The 23335-nt window shown below is 35.3% G+C and overlaps 1 protein-coding gene across 1 annotated transcript; it reads right to left on the reverse strand.

Annotated features, from left to right (window-relative positions):
• LOC115880873 (putative malate dehydrogenase 1B) lies at positions 1–23069 on the reverse strand. The gene is made up of 7 exons (XM_030898196.1): positions 22896–23069; positions 22637–22840; positions 19049–19371; positions 12917–13273; positions 10205–10328; positions 8128–8257; positions 1–294 (listed from the first exon to the last, which is right to left on the reverse strand). The coding sequence occupies exons 1-7, from the start codon at positions 23028–23030 to the stop codon at positions 83–85; spliced, it is 1485 nt and encodes a 494-aa protein (XP_030754056.1). The 5' UTR covers positions 23031–23069; the 3' UTR covers positions 1–82.
• Positions 23070–23335: the final 266 nt, after the last annotated feature.

The raw sequence follows: 23335 nt of genomic DNA on the forward strand, positions 1-23335 counted from the left end.
ATACCTTATAATAAATAAGTATAAAAATACATTTAGTAAATTAACTTTAAAAATAAGTGATATATACTTTTCATTTTGAAATTCAATCAACCGTACCTTGCGATTCACATTCACCCACATGTGATACATAATCTATTTTTTCTAAAATATCAGTAGCACCCTTCAGCAACTGCTTGATCTCAATTACCGTGTCAGAATTCATCAAAGAGAAATTCTGAAAAGGAATCCATCTGCGTTTCTTGTCTTGAATTGCAGGTTGAGAGAAAACTATACCAGGGGTTATTTCATAAGAACCTATAATATTATATTTTATTTAATAGAGTAAAGTGGTGAAAAAAATATAACACAAGGTGTTCCTTTGACGATCTATGACCCCAAGTAGCATTTGGACGTTTCTAACGTCGGGTATACGTCGCGTTCAATAAACCCGACGTCGGATACCAACGTCGCGCGTCGGTTCGACCGCCTGACGACCCTTATTTGCACCTAAATGGGGAAAACTGACTTAATAGGGCATGTAATTCTACCAATTACCAACGTCATATTACGTTGGATTTCAATTACTTAAAAGTCGTCGCTAAGCACTTACGTTACGTTTGGTTTCAAATTCGCTACCAAGAATACATAAAAACCTAACCAAACTACCTAATTACAAATGGATTCATAATCACTCCTCGAATATAACTATAAAGTACCTACCTAATTTCATATTATAATAATTCTGAATCAATAATCCAGACATCAGTTTTGTCAATGGAAGTCACTTTTTTGATATATCTGATTAAAATACTCCGGATAACAACGAGCGCCTTCAAAATTAGGTAGATTTGTGAAATTAAAATATCTATAAAAAAGTAACTCGCAAAATATTTTTTTTTATTTTTTAGCTGGTTTAATCATAAAACTGTGCTGTGGTTCCCCCCAAACTCAACCTTATCAATATTATTCCACTTGAAATCGGAATGTGAATATAAATTTTAAAAACAAAAAACGATTTTAAAATGGCTGACAATCGGATACTTGTTAAGAATGGCGGATTTCTGTGTCCGACTTAATATGAACTACCAATATACCAATTCCGACCGGGTCTCCAACATTAGTCGTTTCACACGACCGAAGTCATCAAACCGGACGACCGGCAATCATATTATGACGTATATAATTCCAACGTACACCACGTAAAATTTGCGATCGGCCGGCATACGTACAGTTCGTCTGCTGGATCTGTGTCTATGAAAAGAATGCGGACAAAAAACATTTAAATAAACAACAATATATTTTATACGTCGACTTGACGAGTACGTCACCGCAAATCGCTCCGCCCACTCATTTTATTGGCTACTTGCAAATTTGTCGAATTTTTATTGATGGGACGCGTCGTCAAATTTTTTACGAAAAACATGGAGAGAATATCGTTTCCCCTCCCACGGATACCCCGTAGCTATAGAACGGACAGACGTACAGTAGGAGCATCCGTCGTCTGCCGCAGAGCATATAATTTTTCGTATTCCTGGTAAACGATTCCCGATGTTGTCTGTTATTGGTCTATGGTCGCGTTCATCAGGACAAGTTGATCAGTGAGCGATGTACCATCGATTGGTTGTCCTGCTGAACGTGCTTTTAGATCAAAATCATAAGTAATGCATATTAAATTGTTTTCACCCATTTTTGGCACAAATCGAGGGGATTAGTCAACCGAGAACAATAAACAAAATGCTTTGTTTCCGTTTTCCAAAAACATTTTGTGACATTTGGCGTATGTGACGTTTAATCCATCATGCATCGGTAGCGTAGCGTATTTTAAATCTGATGAAAAAAATGGCGACTGATCCCAGAGCGCTCACAACTAATCGGCGCGTTCAGCAGAAAATTAGTGATCGCTGCGGTAGCGCTACGTCCTGATGAACGCGACCTATGATAGGTCAATTGTTTGTTGTCAAAAAATGTTTGACGTTTGACGGTTCAACGATTTCGTAGGCGTAACCTCACTTTGCGTATCAGTGATTTGTGGATTTGTGCAATTATATTTTAGTTTTTGTTTTCTCCTTAAAAAAATGGGCAGCCACTTTTTTAAGATAGTATATATACAAAATTTAAAAGAATTGGAACCAGCACCTCACATGTGGGAGGAGGATGGGGTCTGCTGGTTTCCTAAGCTAAAAAAAATTAAGATGCACCAGTGTAATGCAACATCTCTTCCATATAAAAAGCATTCGTGGGTGGAGGCAAGACATCACAACTACTATTATTATTTTGCAAAAGCCTCGACCTCTTTTTGTAAAATGTGGATGAATGTCTAAATGCCTTTTTAGTGTTTTTTTATGCATAATAAAATAAATTAAGTTTGTTTACAAAAACTTTTTATTAGGTTATGTTCATGATGTTCATTAGGCCGCAAATTCTACTAAATGGGTTGTATTTACGGACGTAAATAGAGATACGTAAATTAGGTTATAAATATGAACATAAGATACAACAAAATATAATTGGACGTTACTTTAGAGATTATCAGTGAGACATATCCTATTCGGACAACGGGTAGACGTCGGGCTAGTTCAAGTATATGTAATGTATGACGTTGGGAAATTAATAAAAATGGTACGTTGTTATTTTGTACGTCGACAGATCGTTAGATTTACCGACTCAGATCCAACGACGTCGCTTTTAATAGGACTTAAAATTTGCACAAGGTCTGACGTCGCTTCAGGTCAGATTTAGTTCGTTAAATTAAAATATCTCAGTTATTTTGAACAAATTTGAAAAACGGTAAAATTGTTTCTTTTATCGAGATCTACCAGCCTTGCAAATCTTTGCACTTATTTACGACTCACCCTGTATACCGGGTGCGCACTTATGCGTATATCCTACGCGCACTTACTCGCCGTTTTAAAACAGTGCTTAAAACGTGCGCGTAGGATGCATCGCGGCGAGCAGCGCATCGAGATACCCCACTATATTTGTACCCTTAGAGAACAAGGTTACAAATACACTAAGTTTACTTTTTGGATATACTAACACATTAACGAAGTCAGATAGATGCTACTTTGGACGCTGTATCTCTCGGCGTTATACACGGAAATCCATCGTTCCCTGAAATGCCTAGTCGTTTCACGTATTACCGGCAAACAGCGTATTTTGTTGTTATTGCAGTTAATTACTTCTTTTTGGATTCTACCTTATCAGCCATCAAAGTCTTGGTCGATATATACATGTCTAGGAGTGAATCTCTATGGTGATCTAGTAAGTCGGAGAGAGAAAAATGCGTAGTATTTATTACATTACCGCTTAATGAGACGCTAGATTTCATGCTATTAGAAAAATGCTTGCTCTTCTATCTTTATTCAGTACATCTTATTGTACTGAGCGTATTGGCCGTACTCTTCGTACACACAAAAATCGGTTCCTAAGACCAGAAATACCGACCCGGTATTAAATTGAACCTGTACGCTACTACCTATATGTTCAATTCCACAATACTTATATCCAATTTTCTGCTACAAATATGCTGATAACTAGAAGCCTTTCGATGTATTTTTTATCTTGACTATCGAAATTACAGAATATACCTCAATTTGGTGCACTAACAAGCAACACTGTCTTCAAGTTCAATTGTCCCGTCCTAATACCGGATAACAGGGTAACTTAAACAATTTAGTTAATTACAGCGTTTCACTGAAATATTCCGCCATTTCAGCGAATGACTGTCAAACGATGTACCAATTAAAGTGTTACGCTGTTTCCCGTCAAAACATGCCTGGGCTAGGCGTTTCAGGAAATAACAAATTTCTCTGTTTGACGCCTGTAAATCAGTCGCAAACGGTCAGATATATGTTTTGTTAAATGCCAAAAATATAAACTGTTAAATTTGTCCAGATATACCACCCCTTGAAACACTGACATTCAAATATGCTGTAGATAATTAACGGAATAAGGTCCATCCATCGAGAAATGGGACGATTTCAACAGACTCTGTCCAAGAATTGACAGGAAAAATTATATACAATACGATCGAAAAAAAACGGCATTAGAGCTGGCGTGGAAATAATTGCTGTCATTTTACATGTCAAACTATACGAGGAACGTCATCGATCGTCATTTCAAACCAAACTTAAGGTAGTTTTTTTCAATCATACGGTACCTTTGAATTAAAACTTTGAATAAAAAGATTAAGAAAGGAGTAAAATGCTATCCATGTATTCATGCATAGTAGACGGAGATGGGAATCTAGGATGGGGATCCTTGACAGTTCTTTTTGACGATTCATTTGACATATTTAAATTTGATTTGAAATTTTGTGGATTTGTCTGTTTTTACTGATCTTATTTTATGTTATTTATTATTTATGTTACAACTGGTAGTTGTTTAGAGGTAGTAAATCTAGAAATAAATTGTGGCGGAACTTAAATTAACAGTGACACTATTGCGATTTATCAAAAAAGACTAAAATAGAGTGATTCATCGGTCGCTACCATGTGAACTCATAAAATAATTAACTAGAAAGAAGTGTCAACTCTGTATTAAATCGTGGAAACACGATACGCCACCGAAAGCCTTCGTTGTCGTCTGGAGAACTAATTTTTCAATTGACAGGTTGACATGATAAGGACATGATGGCTAAACTTTCATTTCCGTTTCCGGTTATTCGATGGCGGGCCCTCATTGGTCGCACTGCAAGCACACCAATGGACTGACGCACAAAAACGAATCAATCAAAGAAACGCGATATAGTATCGTCTTTGTCAATCACGCTAACATTTTAGAATAAGTAGGAGGAGCGCAGGCAGATGATTAGACCGGGCTAAAGCCCGGTCTCCTACTATTTTTAAAAAACCTACGTCTGCGGTAAAAATTTACGTTTTTAATGTAAAAATGATAGCGCGCGTGTCGATTCTAACTTCATCAAGCGATGAATCACCCCCAAACAATCGTGGCGTTTACTCTAAGTGACCATACAATATGCATAGGTGTAAATTTATTAAAAATTAGATGTGAAAGAATCTAAATACGTCAATTTGACTAACCTGCTTCAGTAGCGTATCGGATGTTAGTGGTAGGGAATGCAATCCCGCAAATGATGGATCCCGCAAATGCGGGATCCCTCTAAGATTCCGCGGGATCAAAGTTGTGGGATTTACCGTGCAGGATCTGCGGGATCGACACCAGGCCCTGCGCACTCTCCGCGAAACGTCAAACCACGAAATTAGTACGACTTCAAGAGGCCGTGCGCTAGTGTCGCCTGGCGGGAGAAAGCGACAGCCAATAAGAATTTTTCTGTTTTATGATTGGTACTGCTCAAAAGAGGGGCGACCGGCTGAATTTTAAAATACTTCAGTCTATCCCCGATCCCCGTCGTCCTTTGAGCTTGTTCGTGGCTCGATCTAAATTTTTGTAATTGTTACGAAGTGTTATTGTTTTGACTTTTTAAAAATGGTGTTATATTGCTGTGTGTTGGGCCGTAAATCCTCTAGTAGATCGTCGATTTTACATAGTATGCCAATGGATAGAGAGGTAAGTGTACTTATGTTTTTGACCCATTAAAAAATTCGTATATGTAGTATTTTTTTAGGGTTATGCAAGTCCAAGAGATCCTCTAAAAAAACTTGCATTTGAAGTATTTAAAAAAAAATAAAGTAAAACAGAAAAGTCTTAAATAAAATTAAACAAGTCCCTTTATAAAGTTTAATGTTTTTATTGCTTTTGTTGATAAATATTGTTTATATTATAATGTAAAATGTTTGTATAATGTGTATGTATATAACGTAAGGTACTAATCTATATAACGAATTATTTTTTATTCAAATGTTGAATGGATAATATTATAGTATTATTTGATGATTTTTAATAAAATTTTTGTGTTTCATGTTGGTTTTTGTATTATTGTTCCGTATCAGTCTTATTAGAAATATTATATACATATTGCTTTTTTCTAAACGTGAAAGAATTAATACTGTTTTTTTTTAGTTTTCTGTAAAATAAAAGTTATATTTTACAGAATACTAAAAACACAGTATTAATTCTTTCACGTTTGGTAAAAAAACAATAATGCAATTCAATTTCAAATTTTAAATTCCCAGGACCTGGCGGGAAAAATGAAGATTTAGTACGTCTTCAAGTCACCGAGCGCTGTAAAACGCGTCCTCGATAAATGACGAGAGTTGCCAATCTAAATGTTTTTGGTCTGTGATCGGCACATTACTACTGGATAACCGAATCGATCTCAATCAAGATCAAACCGCTACGTTCCGGGCCGATGCGCCGACGCTCGGAACCCGGGGGGTTCCCCTTACGACATAGCCATTAAAAATAAGCGAAACAAACACGTTAGTTGTTAGATTTCTTTCTGGCGTATGTGAAGTGAAGAAAAGCGTTTAACTAGTACTTGTGGACAATTTCGTCAAATAAACAGCCGGACATAATTATCGGGACAAACAACTAAAAAAGATTTTTGGATGCGGTTTGGACCAGGTTTTAGATGCATCTATTGTGATTAAGACGCTATGTGGTTTTCGAAAATATATTTAGTGAATTCTCGTATACAGGGTGTTTTATAAGAGTGTGAAAATTTGGTCAAGAATCTTTTTCACCGCAAATTTACAATTTTTAAAAAATCGAAATTTTTACCAAGTACGACTAATCTGTATTGAAATTAGAAAAAAACAATTTGATCGGTTTTTTATTTTTTTTTTGTTTTAAGGAAAATACGACTTTTTTTCGGAAAATATGCATTTTAGTCATACATATGGTCCTAAAGGGTATAAAAAGCTTTGTACATTCTGCATATGCCAAAAAATTATTCATATAGAATGTATCTAAAAGCAGATAACTAACACAGTTTCAAAAAAAACTTCAACATAAGAATAATATTTTTATTTATAAAATATAGGTGGTAATAGGTGCCCGGTGGCGTAGAGGTACCGGCTCTCGTCTACCAGTCTCAAGGTAGTGGGTTCGAATCCCACACCCGGCATTTCAGCGGCCGACTATTTTTATTAAAATAAAAATAGTTTGGGTACCTAGGTCGACTCAGCCTTAAATGAGTACTTGGGATTCACAATCCTGAGGTAATAATAGGCGGTTGAAGCGTAGTGCTACCCACATTACCTTCCTTGTATACCGAACGGCTCTAGTATGGCAAGCTGTACCTTGCTACTCCCAAGGCGTCAAACGCTATATACGGGAGCTATTATTATATATTTATGAAATAAGTAGATAAATTAAAATAAAATTTAAGTTTATTTAATATTAAATATATTTTTTAAACACTCTGTATACATCGGTCCAAATTTCTGTACAGCTAGTTTAAGATACACGCTATATCAATATATTATGGGCCTATGCAAAATGTACAATGTCTTTTGTACCATTTAGGACCAAATGTATGACTATTGTTTACAGTCTCGCGATTTTGCGGATCCGCGGGATTGATTGCTTTAATCCCGCAGGTTTGCGGATTGAGATTTTGGTGCGGGATTGCATTCCCTAGTTAGTGGTATTAAATAATTATTATAACTTTTTATCTATTTTTATTAGAATTATATATTTTTATAACAATTTAAATAACTACCAAGATTTATTGACAACATCAGAGGCAACGACCCAGCTACATCAAAACACCGGTTCCCGTTAGATCACCGAAGTTAAGCGACGTCAGGCGCTACTAGTGGATGGACGGCTGACCATCTGGAAACTCTGTCGTGCTGTTGTTCCATGGCAAGAGTGTAAAATCTATTGACACACACTGCTCATTTACGCCGCGCCGGTTCAAGAGTCGATTTAGACACTAGTTAAGTAGGTAGGCCATTGACCATGATATGGCCGACGACCGCGATTCTGATTCCACGTTACAAAGCAGGCCCTGTCCAGATTAGCCCAATTAGCAAAACAGAGAAGTTAACTTTAAATTTACTAACGTAAAACAGGAACAATAAGAAATTATTGAGTCTTAAATCATATTTTTACACGTTTTGAATAAAATTAGAACGGAACTCTTATAAACCGGAATTTAAGTCGGCCATTTTTGGTCCCCATCGCGCTAAATTTTTTAATATACTCCTTCTTTAATCTTTTTATTAAAAGGAAATACTATAACTGACTAATTAGCTCGTCTAAAAACTAATACTTTCTTACCATTAGAACATATTCCTAAGGAAACAATTTCATCAGTTATTTCCTTACTGTACCATATTTTTAGGAAACTCATCAATGAAGTTAGTTTAACAAAGCACGGTTGATGCGGCAAATTTTTCTCAACATTTTTCTACAAGTTTGAATGAAACGTAATACAGGGTAGTCCGAGTTCAAATAGGGAAACTTATTCTACAGATAAAAATAAGTAAAAAAATTCGTTTAAATTAGTGTCTTAAAACGCTAGGCTTCGGATATAGGTGTAGAAATTTCAATTTTATTTCGATTTTTTCCAGATAATATCTGAACTTTTAGGAAGGAGCATAATGCTATCCATGTATTCATGCATGGTGGGCCGAAAAAGCACTCTAGGGTGGGGATCCTTGACAGGTCTGTTTGACGATTCATTTGACACATTTGAATTTGATTTGAAATTTTGTGGATTTGTCAGTCTTTACGGAGCTTATTTTATGTTATTTATTATTTATTTTACTACTGATAGTTGTATAAAGGTAGTAATTCTAGATGGAAATTGTGTGGCAGAACTTAAATTAACAGTGACACTATCGCGATTTATCGAAAAAGACTCTAAAATAGTTGGTTGTGTAGCGTGCGGTGGATCTCGGCAAAAATCGAGTGAACTAATGGAACTTTTCGCTAGTAAGTGACTATATAATATACATACGTGTAGTAAACCGATCATTTATGAAATTCACTTAAATTAACTAATTGTATATTTTTTCTTGCATTATTGCTTTTATTTACTACTTGTCAAAGATTAGTTGTCAAAGAATTTAGATACGTCACTTTGACTTACCTGGTTCAGTAGCGTATCGGATGTTTGTGTTAATAGACAGTTAAAGCACGGCCAAAGACGTAGACGTAAACGTATCGTTTGACATGTACGCTTGCGCAGAGAGAAATTCACTTGCGTTTACGGATACGTGATACGTATCTTTACGTGCCTTTACGTACGTACAAAACGCAAACGTATCGAGCCGAAGGAGTTTCGATTTTCACCCGAATGATGCCGAACGTACAAATTCACAAACAACTCGTTTCCACAACTGGCTAGTAATTAAGATATTTCATAAATTTTGGGGCCAGTGTAACAAAACTGGGCCTATTTTATTACAATAAATTAGTATGAAAATATTAAGTATCATAATAAACTCATTTTGGGATCTATTTAATTAAATGTTAGTTCTTAGCCAAAATCCATATGAGGATTCTAAAAGATGGAATCTAATAAATAATCATAAAACTGTGTCTGTTTTTTTATTACTAAGAGCATTTTAAGTTGTAAGGACTACTTTCTGTAATAAAATAATTTCCATTTATAATTTTCTTCATTTTTCCAACTTTTATAAATTTGATGCGGAATCAATGAAATAATAGACATCCATTTTAAGTTTTAAAATTAAATAAATTGTTTCACAAAATAATTTAGAATTACAAATGTACCATTTGCGTTACGTACGTCAAAATACTTGCTTTAACTCTTGTTTACACGACAACGCAACGGCAGACGTAACGTAGGTTTCTGCGTTACGTGTCGAGAGATACGTATACGTATTGAGCCTTGCTTTAACTGTCTAATAAATAATTATTAAAACTTATTTATTTTTATTAGAATTTTATATTTTTATAACAAAGTAGTTAATAACTACCAACATTTATTCACAACGTAAAATAAAAAAAATTATTGAGTCTACTCCACGTCTACCCTACATCATAGTTTTACATTTTTTAAATAAAATTAGAACGGCACTGATAAACCGGAATTTAAGTCGGCAATATTTGAGGCTCATCGCGGTGGACCTAAAATTTTTGATATGCTCCTTCCTTAGTCTTCTTATTCAAAGTTCTGAACTAACATCGATATTTAATGAAAATTATAGTGTTTGGGTGTTTTTTGACATGAGAAATTAGATTTCGATGCATTTTAGGACAAATATTTATACGGACTTTTTTACTTATTTTTATGTGCCGAGTATGCAGTCGAAGTTTCCCAAATACAATTCGGACCACCCTGTATATTCCCTGTTGTAAAGATATATTAATTTGATTAGTTACCTACATTTCGTTCTTTTACCGTTTCTATAATAGTATTATGCATATCGGGAAGTAAATACGACATAAGTCGTAATTCTTGATACACTATTCCTTGAGGTAATGTAGATCCCTCGGGTGATGTCAGAGCTCTACAAATAAATTTTCATATTGAAAACTAAATTGATATAAAATGTTCAACAAATGTAAATAGGGCCAACTACCCATCAAATAAAACAATCGGTTTTCGACCGTTCAACATTTACACATTGATAATTAAAACCAGGGGCACCGACTAGCTTTTACAAAACCTCGTGGTTAACATCTGAAACAGCGGAGCACATAATATGTCACTGTGAGGCTCTGGATCGCAAGCGATACATTTTATTTTGGAAAACTAGGCTAGAACCGGAGGACGTCAAAAGCTATGGAAACCCTACTCGACTTACCTCCTCTATTCAAATTCTTTTGGAGAGAGAGGCGAGATGGGCTACATATAGGTTTCTAAATATGGCACGAGGGAGCCAAGGAACAATCGTGTTCATACAAAACCAACTAGTAGACGAACTACAATCGGATGAGATTCTGGGAATGGTCTCGGATCTCACACCACCAAGCAAACTCTTGACGCGCACCTACAAAGTCCTGTTTCCGAATAAGGACGAATGGGATAAGCCGAGAAACGGCTTATTACTTGCGGAAATATGTTGGTACACGGACGGATCCAAAAACGATAAAGGATCTGGCGCAGGAATTTACTGCAACAGTCCAAAGAGTGAAATCTACCACAGTCTTGGAAAACACACCACAATTTTCCAAGCTGAGCTATATGCGATTGAAACCTGTGTGCAACTGCTGGTAGAACAGCAATACACCGGGAAAGCAATAAGCATATTTTCGGATACTCAAGCCGCGTTGAAAGCACTTGAGGCAACGAAAAGCACGTCCAGGACAATTCTTCGTTGTAAGAAACTACTACAACTCAATATATTAGGAGATGGAAACAAAGTGTCGCTAATATGGATACCGGGACATGTCGGCCTATAGAGAAATGAACGTACTGATTCCCTCGCCAAAACTGGTGCAGGCTCGCCATTCATGGGCCCAGAACCGACACTTAGCGTACCAAAAAATCTCGCAAGAGACAGGCTCTGTGAATGGGTTAGGGGTGCGACGTTTCGGGACTGGTATGACAGTCCCGGAATGGAACATGCCAAGACAATCCTAGCAGGGCCATCCAAACGTAGAACAGATGAACTCCTAAAGGCTGGTAGGAACGGAGCGCGTACGCTTACTGCAGTATACACGGGCCACTGCCGGCTGAGATCACACCTACAGAGGATGGGACTGGTGGAAGACGCCGAATGCCGACTCTGTATGGAAGATGACGAAACAATGAAGCACGTTATGTGTACCTGCCCCGCTGGGGGCAGGACCAGGTTTGAGGTGTTTGGCAAACCCACGTTAGACCTATCAGACCTAGAAGACATATCACCCTCGGACATAACGGCCTATATTAAAAGGCTGGGTCTTGAGGGTGAACTTTAATGCTCTTTTTCTATTAAAGAGCTTGTAGAAACCGAGCCACAATAGGCCCTCGCGGCCTTAGTGGAGTACCACTCTTAGTCAAATACAATACAATACAATAGAACCGGAGGAACTATATTCCCATCCTATGAAGGACCTGCATAAGTTGGTGCAGGGTACAGGGATAGGAGAATGGGTGCAGATATAAAAAATGAGATAAACACAATAGGCCTAACAGTCGCAGTGTTGTTACTGAAAAAAAAATTGCCGATATAACCAGCGCTGGCAAGATTGATATAAAAGAGAAAAATATTGTCCATGTATATTCTTTTTGTAATTTTAAAGACTTAAATTTTTTTGAATTGTATTATTTGTATTGTGTATTTTTTGTTGTTTGTATTTTTTGTGATTTTGTTGTTTGTGAGTGCTTTGTCGATGAAGCTGTTTTGGTTTATCTCTGTGTTATTACTCTTAAATAAATAGTATTGTGATACTTTAAGCTTAAAAATGTTTACTAGCAGACCTGGCAGTCAAACATTGTTCTTTTTAGAACCTCTTTTAGCGCGAAGTGTACAAGATAGTTTAATAGCCGTGAAAAACTCATCGCAACTTTATTAGAATATTTTGAACCGGAAAGCGGTAGTAATGGCCCTTTATGTCCCTTAAGTGTTGTTAAGAAGGTGAGTTTTCTTGATGTAAATCTAAGATCTACACCACACTGGGCAGGCATATTCTCCCTCCCACTACCCACTTAGAGAGGACCCACCAAATGGTGTTTCTAGCGACTGGAAAACCTGGAGAACCTCAACCAAATCAGAACTGGGGTGGCCCCAGTAAAATCCAATTTGATCAAATGGAGTTTGTTGGACAGAAATGACGACAAATGTGACTGCGGTGCCTTTCAGGACATGGAACATCTTCTTCAATGTCCTGCGTGCCCCCACAGATGTACCCTCGATGACCTATGGCTGGCTAAACGGGAAGCATTGGACGTATAGCCCCATTACTGGGTTAATAAACTATAATATAATCCGGACACGAAAAAGTAAGTAAGTTGATGTAAATAATAACTGTTTATATATTTATAATTAATTTATTTTTGTTTCCTGACATATTTTGTTTAAAAGAAAATATATAAAATTGAACAACGCTGTACCGGTTAAGCTTAATCACGTTACTAAAAATTTATTTAGTATGAACTGTAGACAATTACCTCGCATAAGGACGATACACATTGGCTTTAAATAAAATATTTTCATCGTCAATGTACTCGTTAAATCCGACAAAACCCCAAACGGGTGGAGCTCCAATTTTTGACACCGGCACGCCTGTCATTTCTGACACTGCCCTTATAACTGGTAAGCCTCGGTCTGCTGTTAAAGCCACGATATTTGCCGGACTCATAGAGGTACAGTACTCTACCAAAAGCGTGGCCAGAAAACAGACTGGATCGTCGTTACAAAAGATGATCCTGAGAGACCTTTTGCCTTTTATGTTGATGGTGTAAGCTAGATCTTCCATCCTGTCCCTGCATCGATTTAAGTATATCTCTTGAGATTCCCAATCTAATCTGAAAATTAAAATAAGGAAAATTACGGTAAATGTACATATCTATAGAATATTTAATACACTAAAATCTCTGACATACCAACAAGACATCTAAAAATAAATATTTTCTTGTTTTCTGTTTTAAAATTTGTTATCATTTTGAATGCTCTTGGGTACTCAAGAGCATTCTGGAAATTAAAAGGCAGGGTTTTCTACAATCATGAAACTTGCAGTGTACCAAGCGATAATAATTCCCACCATGTTATATGGAAGCGAAACCTGGGTGCCGTACCGCCGACATATGAACGCATTAAACAAGTTGCAACAGAGACATCTTAAATAACTCTTAAACAACTCTTAAGTATCAAATGGTTCCTTCATGTTTCAAACATATCGGTCTTTGAAAAAGCTAAGTGCGGGAGTATTGAAGTCATGATTACAAAGTCCCGCTTAAGATTACAAAGTCCCGCTGGTCACGTATGCAGAATGCGAGAAAACCGCATACCAAAATCTCTACTTAACGGTGAGCTTGTAGACGGTAAGAGGAGGCCGGGTAGACAACTCAAAAGGTACAAGGATATTTTCCACGAAAACTTAAAGGGGATTACACCCAAATGTATGGCCCGTAGTGCATTAAAACTCTGGATCAGGGAAAAGCAGAATGTCCACTGGAGAAACAGACAGGGGCACAGGCACAGCAAGGCTTTTATCCAAGGACCTAGCTCCAAAACCGCAAAAGAACTGCTAATGCTTAGCAGGAATAAATTGCGGATTACAACAGGCCTCTTGACAGGACATATGGCTGTCAAGTGTTACCTGAACAAGCTCAATCTGTATCAAGGAAGTCTTTGCTGCAGACTCTGCGATAAAGATCCTGAAACAGCGGAGCACATAATATGTCACTGCGAGGCTCTGGATCGCAAGCGACACTTTTTATTTGGGAAAGCTAGGCTAGAACCGGAGGAACTATGCTCCCATCCTATCAAGGACCTGCATAAGTTAGTGCAGGGCACAGGGATAGGAGAATGGGTGCAGATATAGAAAGGGGACAAACACAATAGACCTCACAGGTCGCAGTGTTTCCGGCAGAGGACGGCCCCTTATTGTGGAAAAAAAAGGGGGATTAACATATGCAGAATGAGTGGGAAGAACCAGCTCACAATAGAACGGAATGGAGAAGAATTATAAACTCAGTTAACAGCGACAACCAAAAAGTAAAGAGGCAACAAAGCAATGGGATTTTTGAATATCCTGAGTGCGGTAGACAGATAACATCACGTATCGGGCTTTTCAGTCACAGAAAAGCTCATGAAAGAAAACGCCTTGCGTGACCTTATGATGCGTGTCAAATACTCGTCAGCGAGTAATGGCAGTATCCAGGGGTGGATGGGCCATATGGGAAAACGGGAAAATTCCCGGTGGGCCGGTGGGCCAGTCCCGATCAGAGCTCAAAAAAAGATTGGATTAGCAAAAATTAAATGGTTAATCTTCTAACTAAAGTGACGTAAGATCCTTAGTGACTCCATAACTAACTAATCAATTTGCATCAGTATATAATCGTCAGTTGCTTTTAAACAAAAACACCAATTTGTAAAATAACTATTGTAAAATGCCTTTCTGGGACACGTATAATTTTAATAATCATCTGTTGTTTGTTCGGTTTGAAAATTTTTATTATACAAGGTGAGTCTATAAGTGTAAATATGTTCAGGGCTGGTAGATCTCAATAAAATAAAGATAATATATTCTCTTTACTGAGTTTCAAATAAGTCCAATCGAGTTATTAAAGTTTGAAAATTAAAAAAAATAGATTTATTTTTAAAAAAATTCCTCAATTTTTCGGTATTTGCATCTCTTTTAGTGCCGTAATATCAGAGATTAAGAAACTATACTGTGGGAAAATTTGCGATGAACAGGAAGTTCTAAAAAGTTTTCTAAAATATACAGGAAAATTTAAATAAAAAATGATCGCTTTTTAACATCTTTTTTTGCAAAAAAAAACCTTAACGTGTTAGGTTAGGTTAGGTTGGGGTCGAAATATACCACCCCTGAAAATATTTGCTCTTATTTAAGACTCACCCTGTATAGTTTTTTCCACTATTCTTTTGTAATAACTAATAAATATGACTGACTGGCAGCAGAAAAAAGAAAGAATAGCATTAGGTAAATTTAAATAGTCTCGATCTAAATGTGTACTAAGAATACGGTAGCGTAGATTGACAACTGGGGGCCTCGGTGCAATATTTTTCGAGCTCCCCTTTGTAAAAAGGTAGACGAATTTGACGCGAACTCTGCGGTTGACGGAGAAAACATATCTATGCTTGGTTTGAATTGGGGACGGACTAAAAGTCAAGTGTGAGAACTAAAAACCAAGTCTAAATTGCTGTTTAAAATTTTGCTGAAATGAATTTGCTAAAAATTACTGAGACAGCAGAGAAGAGTTAAATAAGGTTTAAAGATTAGATAATAAAATATTAATATGTCTCGAAAATCCAAATTCTTATTATGGATTGTAACATAGCATTACATCAGAACACATTTATATCCACTGCCTAGGTACTACCTAAGTTTTTTTCGTCTGAGTAATGACATTATCATACAAGATGCCAAATGGAGAAAAGTATAGAGGAAAAGTTTCGTGATAAGAACTATATAATAACCTAAAAAATGCTTCATTCAGTTAAAAACACGTATACACGACAAGGCTGCTGCTGTAGCAGAAAAGAGAAAATTTCTTTCTACAATGTGTAAGAAAGCGAAAAGTTAAAAGTAAAATAAAGTAAGTTAAAGTTAAAAAGTAAGTTAAAGTTAAAATACCCGAAAAGCTAAAAGTAATGTATTTCACAGAGGATTGGGTCAGCTGAACTAAATGAATCAGGAAGTCTTAAAGTTTCTCAAAATCGTGACTCAAAATCGTAGCCTATTGAAGATCAAATTATCGTTATCGATAATGAAAATAAAGCAGTAGAACCCTGTAAAACTGAGCCATTTTGTAGTAAAAATTCAGATGTCCGACCCAATATTGGTCTTTACGAAAATTTGGATCAAAACACTTTAATATATTTTTTTAAAACTGCGGAGGCTAAAGAGCTTCTTCGCACGAGCGAAAAACACCCTTACATATATATTAATAAATAAAATATGTTTCTTCGTTATGGTCATTTTGTTTTTGTGGATTTGGGCCGGTTGCATGTTTTTCCCGGGCCGGTTTCCACTTTCCCATCCACCTCTGGCAGTATGTATATATGTATCATTTTGAATAATTTTTTAACCTCATTATATTTATCGTAATAATATTGATGGGTGCTAATTATCACAGAATAAGGAAAATCAAGCCAACAAATAAATAATATCCAGGTCAACATTGTAAAGATATTATTTTTTCTTTTCACTTTTTTTTGTTATAAATTTAAAATCTCAATATATGATTTATATTGAGATTTTCAGATATTGAGATTTATAGAGATATTTATATTTATAAATTTAAAATCTCAATGCATAATATTTGTGATAATATCAATCGTAATTATCAAAGAAATCAAATTCTACAAACTAGTTTCTAATATTCTAAATGTTCGAAAGAATTACCAATATTTACCGCTCCACCTAATGCACAAATTTATTTTTCATCCAATTTTATATCCTTTCACTGATCTTATATTTCCAAATGTACAGGGTGGGCTAAATTCGACGCTTTTAAAGGAAAACACCCTTTTCTATAGGAGATAGACGAAAATTGATATTGGTGTCTGGAGCTCAATTTTTATCAAAAACATGATGGTGAAAACTGCACATCGATATCTCGTTACGTTTATGAGTTACGGGGTTATTTGTTAAAAATGTGCATTTTTAAGAAATCGCTGTAACTTTTTTGCTATGGAAAATTTTGTATTTTTATGAAAACATTTCGAAAGCACCTTTTTACGTAGAATTTAATGGTTTAAGTATATTTTTTAAAAAAATTAATAATTGAAAAGAGTTATCAATAGAAAACTTGATTTTTTATTTGGGGCACCCTATATATTTTTAATTAAATGGAAAGAACTTAAAATTACCTCATCAAAAATATAACACACTTTTTATTTTGTTCCTTGTTATATATTGTCCCCTTCTAAATACATAATTTTTATAAGTTCGCCACTTTTAACTAATATGAATGTGCTAGTAGGCTTTGGACCCCTTATTGATGATCTGTCCCTTATGGAACTCGAAAACATCATATTATTCCAGCAAGACGAGGCACCGCCTCAGAACGTTGAAGTTATCAGCAAATTTTTGCAGCCAATTTCGAAAATAATTGAATAGCTAACCAAGATCCCAGCCGTTGGACTTAGTGCCTGGTATCCTTAGTGGATTTTTATCTTTGCGGAAGAATAAAAATTCTTATTTTTAATTTGCCCGTATAATCTAGACAAAAATTAGAAGTATTTAGTAATTATGCGAGGGTATATTTCACCGCCACTGAGTTAATGAATTTCGCGAGAAATGTTCATAAACGGTCCCGTCTGTCCATAACAGAAGTCGGTTGACATGTCGAACACCTGTAGCAAAATCTCATGTCCCGGTTTGCTACTAATTTTTATTGTTATTAGATATAGTTTAAATGTGTTGATGTTGTTAAATATAGTTTAAGTTGTTAGGAAATCCTGCATCTCTCATGGCAAATATTATTTTCTTTTTAATTGCTGCTCAGCTAGAATTTTTTTTGCATTACAGGCGGCACCGTTCAAAGCCTACTTATTCAAAGTGGGCGAATTTTTAAAAACTCTATATCTCGAAGAGGAATCGAGCAAAATATCAAGTATGCTATATTTTTGGAAAGGTAATTTTAAAGTATTTTCAATGAATTAAAAATATACAGGGTGTCCCATATAAGAAATCAAATTTTTAGTTGATAACTCTTAAATTAATAATTTAAAAAAAAATATACGTAAACCATTAAATTCTACGTAAAAAGGTGCTTTGAAAATGTTTTCATAAAAATACAAAATTTTCCATAGCAAAAAAGTTACAGCGATTTGTCAAAAATGTACAATTTTGAAAAACACCCCGTAACTCCGAAACGGTAACAGATATCAATGTGCGGTTTTCACCATCATGTTTTTGATAAAAATTGAGCTCCAGACATAGTTTTCGTCTATCTCCTATAGAAAAGAGTGTTTCCGTTTAAAAGCGTCCAATTTGACCCAACCTGTACGTTTTGCACTTTTTGTTGTAAATGTTGAGGTGTATAGATTTTACTTTTACAAATGACGTCAGGTAATGCCCCCAAAGGAAAGTATCCCTTGACGACAGAACCTCGCTGTCCATTATACATTGTGATGAATAGATAAAATATTTAAAAAAGTGCCGGACTTCAAATTAGTTTAAATAAATTGTTTTTAAGTGCCCAAAACGAAATAAAACTATTAAGTGTGGTATATCGTTGTACTCCTGAAATAAAAAATGCAGGTCCGTATTTAAAAAAATTAAGTTGGCCTATGTCTCTCACAAATGATCAGCTAATCTGAAAATCTAAAAATACTATCGGGTAGTCTTGCAATTTGTTTTTGGGTTTTCTAAAAAGTAACGACAGGAAAAAATAAATCGATTTTCAAAAAATCGTTTTTTCCAAATAACTCGTCAATCCTTGCAATCCTTGAAATTTTTGAAACGGAAAAGATGGAATCTTGGTGAACATTCCAAGGCGCAAATTTGCCCCGATTTAACCATGTTCGTATCTCTTACGGTTTCAGAGATACCAATGCTTGTACCTCGAATTTGTAGGACCCTGCATATTAAATAATTTAGTTCTTACTTTGTAACATTTTCAAGGTATATTAATAAATCCGTATAAATAATAGCTTCTTCTTCGTCTCCGGCAATTTCTATTTCATACGATTTGTCAGTTATACCGCATGCCTCATAGTTTTCTATCAATTTTTCCAGATATTTGACATCTAAGTTTTCTGAAAGTCCCGTTTCGTACAATTTTAAATGAAGACCGTTATTTTCTCGAAGTTGCGTTATGTTTCCTAATTCTCCAATTAGTAATGGTACCAAAGGGTGGAGAGCTCCAAAAATGCATATTTCAGTATCAAATTTGCGATGCATTTGAGCATCTTCTTCTGCTTTAAAGTACTGAAAAAAAGATAATACTATGATTATGCAGAGTATTTCGTAAGTAAGAAATATTATGAGCAATTTATAGGCTTTTGTTTTTGAAATAACGGCATGTGATATACAGGATGTTTCAAAAAACATGTGTCTCCCCTCTCCTCCCCTCATGAAGATATTCCTTTCTTATCTATATATTATCTATATCAATATATATCCTATTTATTATATCAATATACCGGGTGTGTCTCAAAAGTGGCTTACCCTATATTTTTTTACTTTTTTAGATAAAAAACGAAATTTGGTATTTTAGTACCTATATGACATAAATTAGGATTGATTGACGTATTCAGTTGTTTCCGGTTACTTCCTGTTTCACCGCAATGACTTTTGACAAGTGTTTTTTGCGATTCGAATTAAAATTTGAGGGTGAAAGTTACAATAAGTACGATATATTTTAATGCTAAAAAAGTGTCGACAAATTCACCAGGGACGTGGATATGGGTTATCACTGAAACATTTTTCTAAAAAAAAATGTGCGCCACTGACTTTTTTCTTGTTGGTATAGTTAGTGGTTATACAGTATGTCCGGAAAGCACGGGCGCATATACGGGAGGGGTAATGGGGGTAATGACCTCTCCCAAGAAGAAATTTATGATTAAGATAAGATGTGTTATAAATAAAATTGTCACAAAAGAAGTTAATAACAATTAAAAAAGAAAAGCCAAACCTATCAAGGTGTATTTCTTTCCACAGTCACAATATACATATGTCAAAGAAAATATTATTTAAATTTAGTACTTTATGGTTTCCGAGATATGGCCACTTTAATAAAATCTGTTAAAATCGTCCCCTTGGAACAGATTTTCGGGTGTTTGTTTTTTTCGGGTGTTTTTGTCGGTTCGGTTTTTTTGTGAAAAATAAAAAAAATTAAAAAATAAAATGTAAAATTGTAACGGGGGTGTAAAATTTTAACAAGTGGCAGTGTCTCTAAAACCATCGATTTTTTACTAAGGTCGTATTATGTTTTTCTGGATACTTATGAGTTATTGGTCCATCACCCCTTTCAGTATTACCGTAAACTTTCCGGATACCCTGTATATGCTTGTGTCATTTAATGCCGATTAATAGTTGTCTCTTCATATTTTGTCGATTTCAGTCTCCTTGATGAGATAAACACAATCTTATTAATTTGCCTTAATCCAAGACTAATAGCACAGATTAGGTATACTATATGTATACAGATAAAAATCTTATCCCTAATTCGTGGTACGAAAATTGTTTTTTATGACGATGTGCAAACGAGTAAAATTTCCTGTGCGCAAAAATAAACTCGCGTAAAATAACAATAAACAGCGTAATAGAGAGATATCGCTAAACCGAATAGCGGGCATGGACGTTAATAAGGCCAGGTGTTATTTCCTTTACGTGAGGTGGTATTAACTCTCTTCATTTATAGTTATCGGATCGGAAAGAATTCTGTTTGCGTCGCGTCCGCTATTTAAACTTAACCTAACTTTGAATTTAAAACTTTGAAATTGTTTTGTTTACTAGGTATTTTAAAACTAAAGGGCGAAAGTGCTTATTTCCAGTGCTTTATTGTTCAACGTCTGCCAGTGGGTTTAGGGCAACAAGCAACAAATTCTTTTAGAAGGGCTAAGTCGTCATCTGATGTAAACCTAAGCCTCTTTATAGGTTCTTTAATATTGGAAGAGGCGGAATCCATATTTTGGGCCATATTTATTTAATTAAAACTAATCCCAGCTACTTAAATATCAAATTACCTAATAAAACTAAAGTAATAGTTCAAAACAATTCAAACATAACCTAAAATAAAAGATCTCGCCGGCCGGCCCCGGTTGTCAAATACCCGCACATGCCCATTTAAGCAATTTTTAAACGTTATTTAGAAATAGCGCATGGTGTAATTGATCCGCAAATTACGTCAGGCGGTAACGTTATTAGAGGGTGTTGCGTTAAAAATTGACTCGCGCATATTGTAACCATGATAAGGTATGCGTAAATACCGTATGACGCTATTCGGTTTTCCGATATCTCTCTAATAACTGTGCCGGTCAGGGTGCAGCCACGCTATCCTAAAAACGGCGTATCGGCGTAACGGCGTAATGACCTTGAATAGATTTCCAGTAATTCTATTGGCTGAAACATTCATCTGTCAGAAATTTTATCTGTCAAATTCATCTGTCAAAAATTTCAGCCAATAGAATTACTGGAAATCGATTCAAGGTCGTTACGCCGTTACGCCGATACGCCGTTTTTAGGATAGTGTGGCTGCACCCTCAGGCGCTGTGCACAATTTTAAGGCGGGTTCTCACTTGTCAGTTTCGCTGACGCAGTGTGACTGATTCAGTGATACTGAACAAATAATGAACGTCAGAACACATTTTCATGTTAAATGATCAGTACATTCGTACTTTCAGTTAAAGTGAAAACCAGTTCTACTTTTTTTCATTTTTGACTGATCATTATCGAATAATGAATAGAAACTGAAGCGTGAGAACTAAATTTTCATGATTTGTTTAGTTTACAACGTAAAAAAGTTTACAACGTTAAAGTTAATTAAATCTTTTAATATAGTTTCACTAGCACCCCGTTTATTTCTTCGCAATATCCAGGACCTGACCCACCACCTACGACGTTTTATTCGTTTCTGATTCACTAGAATATTCTGTAATTCATTTGCTAATATTGTAAACAAACTTCGCGAACACCTGGTTTTAATTTTGTTCTAACCATTTTCATGTCTACGAAATCACGTTAAAATGTTTGGACCAACTGAATACTGAATGTAGCAAAACATAAAACGTGTGAATACAATCGTTGTTTTTTATTTTTCATTGATAACGAATCAGTCAGACTGCGTCAGCGAAACTGACAAGTGAGGACCCGCCTTTTTAGAGGCCATAAGTGGGCGTGCTATGCGCGCAAACTAGTAACCTAACTAGTGCCCAATTCCGAAAAATGGAACCACGAAAAACAATAAAGAAATAATCTGTATAATCTGTGCTACTATGCCTACCGGACTTTTATAGCTCAATACCTTTAGAGTTTTTAAACGAAAAAATGAAACAGTTCTGTCTAAATTCTTAACACATTTTCTAATTGAGTATTAACAAAATCACAGTTTATCTATTAGTTCTAGGAAGTTATTTGTTTTATAATTTATGATGGGAAGTAAATGCAGGTAAATGTAAGAGAGTAAAAATACGATATTACCAGAGATCAGCAATATTACTAAATATGACTAATTCTTAAAAATATACATTACTTTTAAATTGTCCCGAGCCAATTTTTCCAAATCTTCTTTTGCAATCGACGTTGCCAGGCCATAATAACAATAACAATATTCCCAAAATTGTCCCATGCCTCCGATAAGATAAGGTTTACCTCCCCAATCGCTAATTTCTTTCCAAATAATAGGACTGTTTACCAAATGCCATCTATTTTTCTTATTTAAACCCAAAACGTAGTCCTAAAACGCAAAAATTAGTAAATTTTTCAATCAAGTACCTAAGATACTTTCTTACTGGCCATTTCGATTTTGCAATAGAATTCTTTTTATACTTAAAATTAGGCAAGTGGTCATGAAGATATTGTGCAACGTAACATGCATGTGCAAATTGAATGCAGTCTGGCAATCCAGAAATTATATAAAAAGCCATTTAAATGTAAGTTTTTGACAGATATCAAATTTTTGTTTGTTTTTATTTTTCTAAATTCATACCGTAATGATACGCTACTGTCAATATTTTCTTTAATTTGGATTATAAAATACTATATACTGTATACTGAAAATAGTATATGGTACTAATTTAAAAATATGCTATAAAATTATATAAAGATTGTTGTTATAGTTTATAGTTAAATATAAACTGGCCATAAACAATTTATATTAAAAATTCTTAAAATGAGGGTATGCAACCAAACTTACACAAATATTCGGAAACTGTCAACGTCAACTTCAATA

This window comes from Sitophilus oryzae, unplaced genomic scaffold, assembly GCF_002938485.1.
Source record: "Sitophilus oryzae breed Bouriz unplaced genomic scaffold, Soryzae_2.0 scaffold_165_pilon_pilon, whole genome shotgun sequence".
NCBI lineage: Eukaryota > Metazoa > Arthropoda > Insecta > Coleoptera > Curculionidae > Sitophilus > Sitophilus oryzae.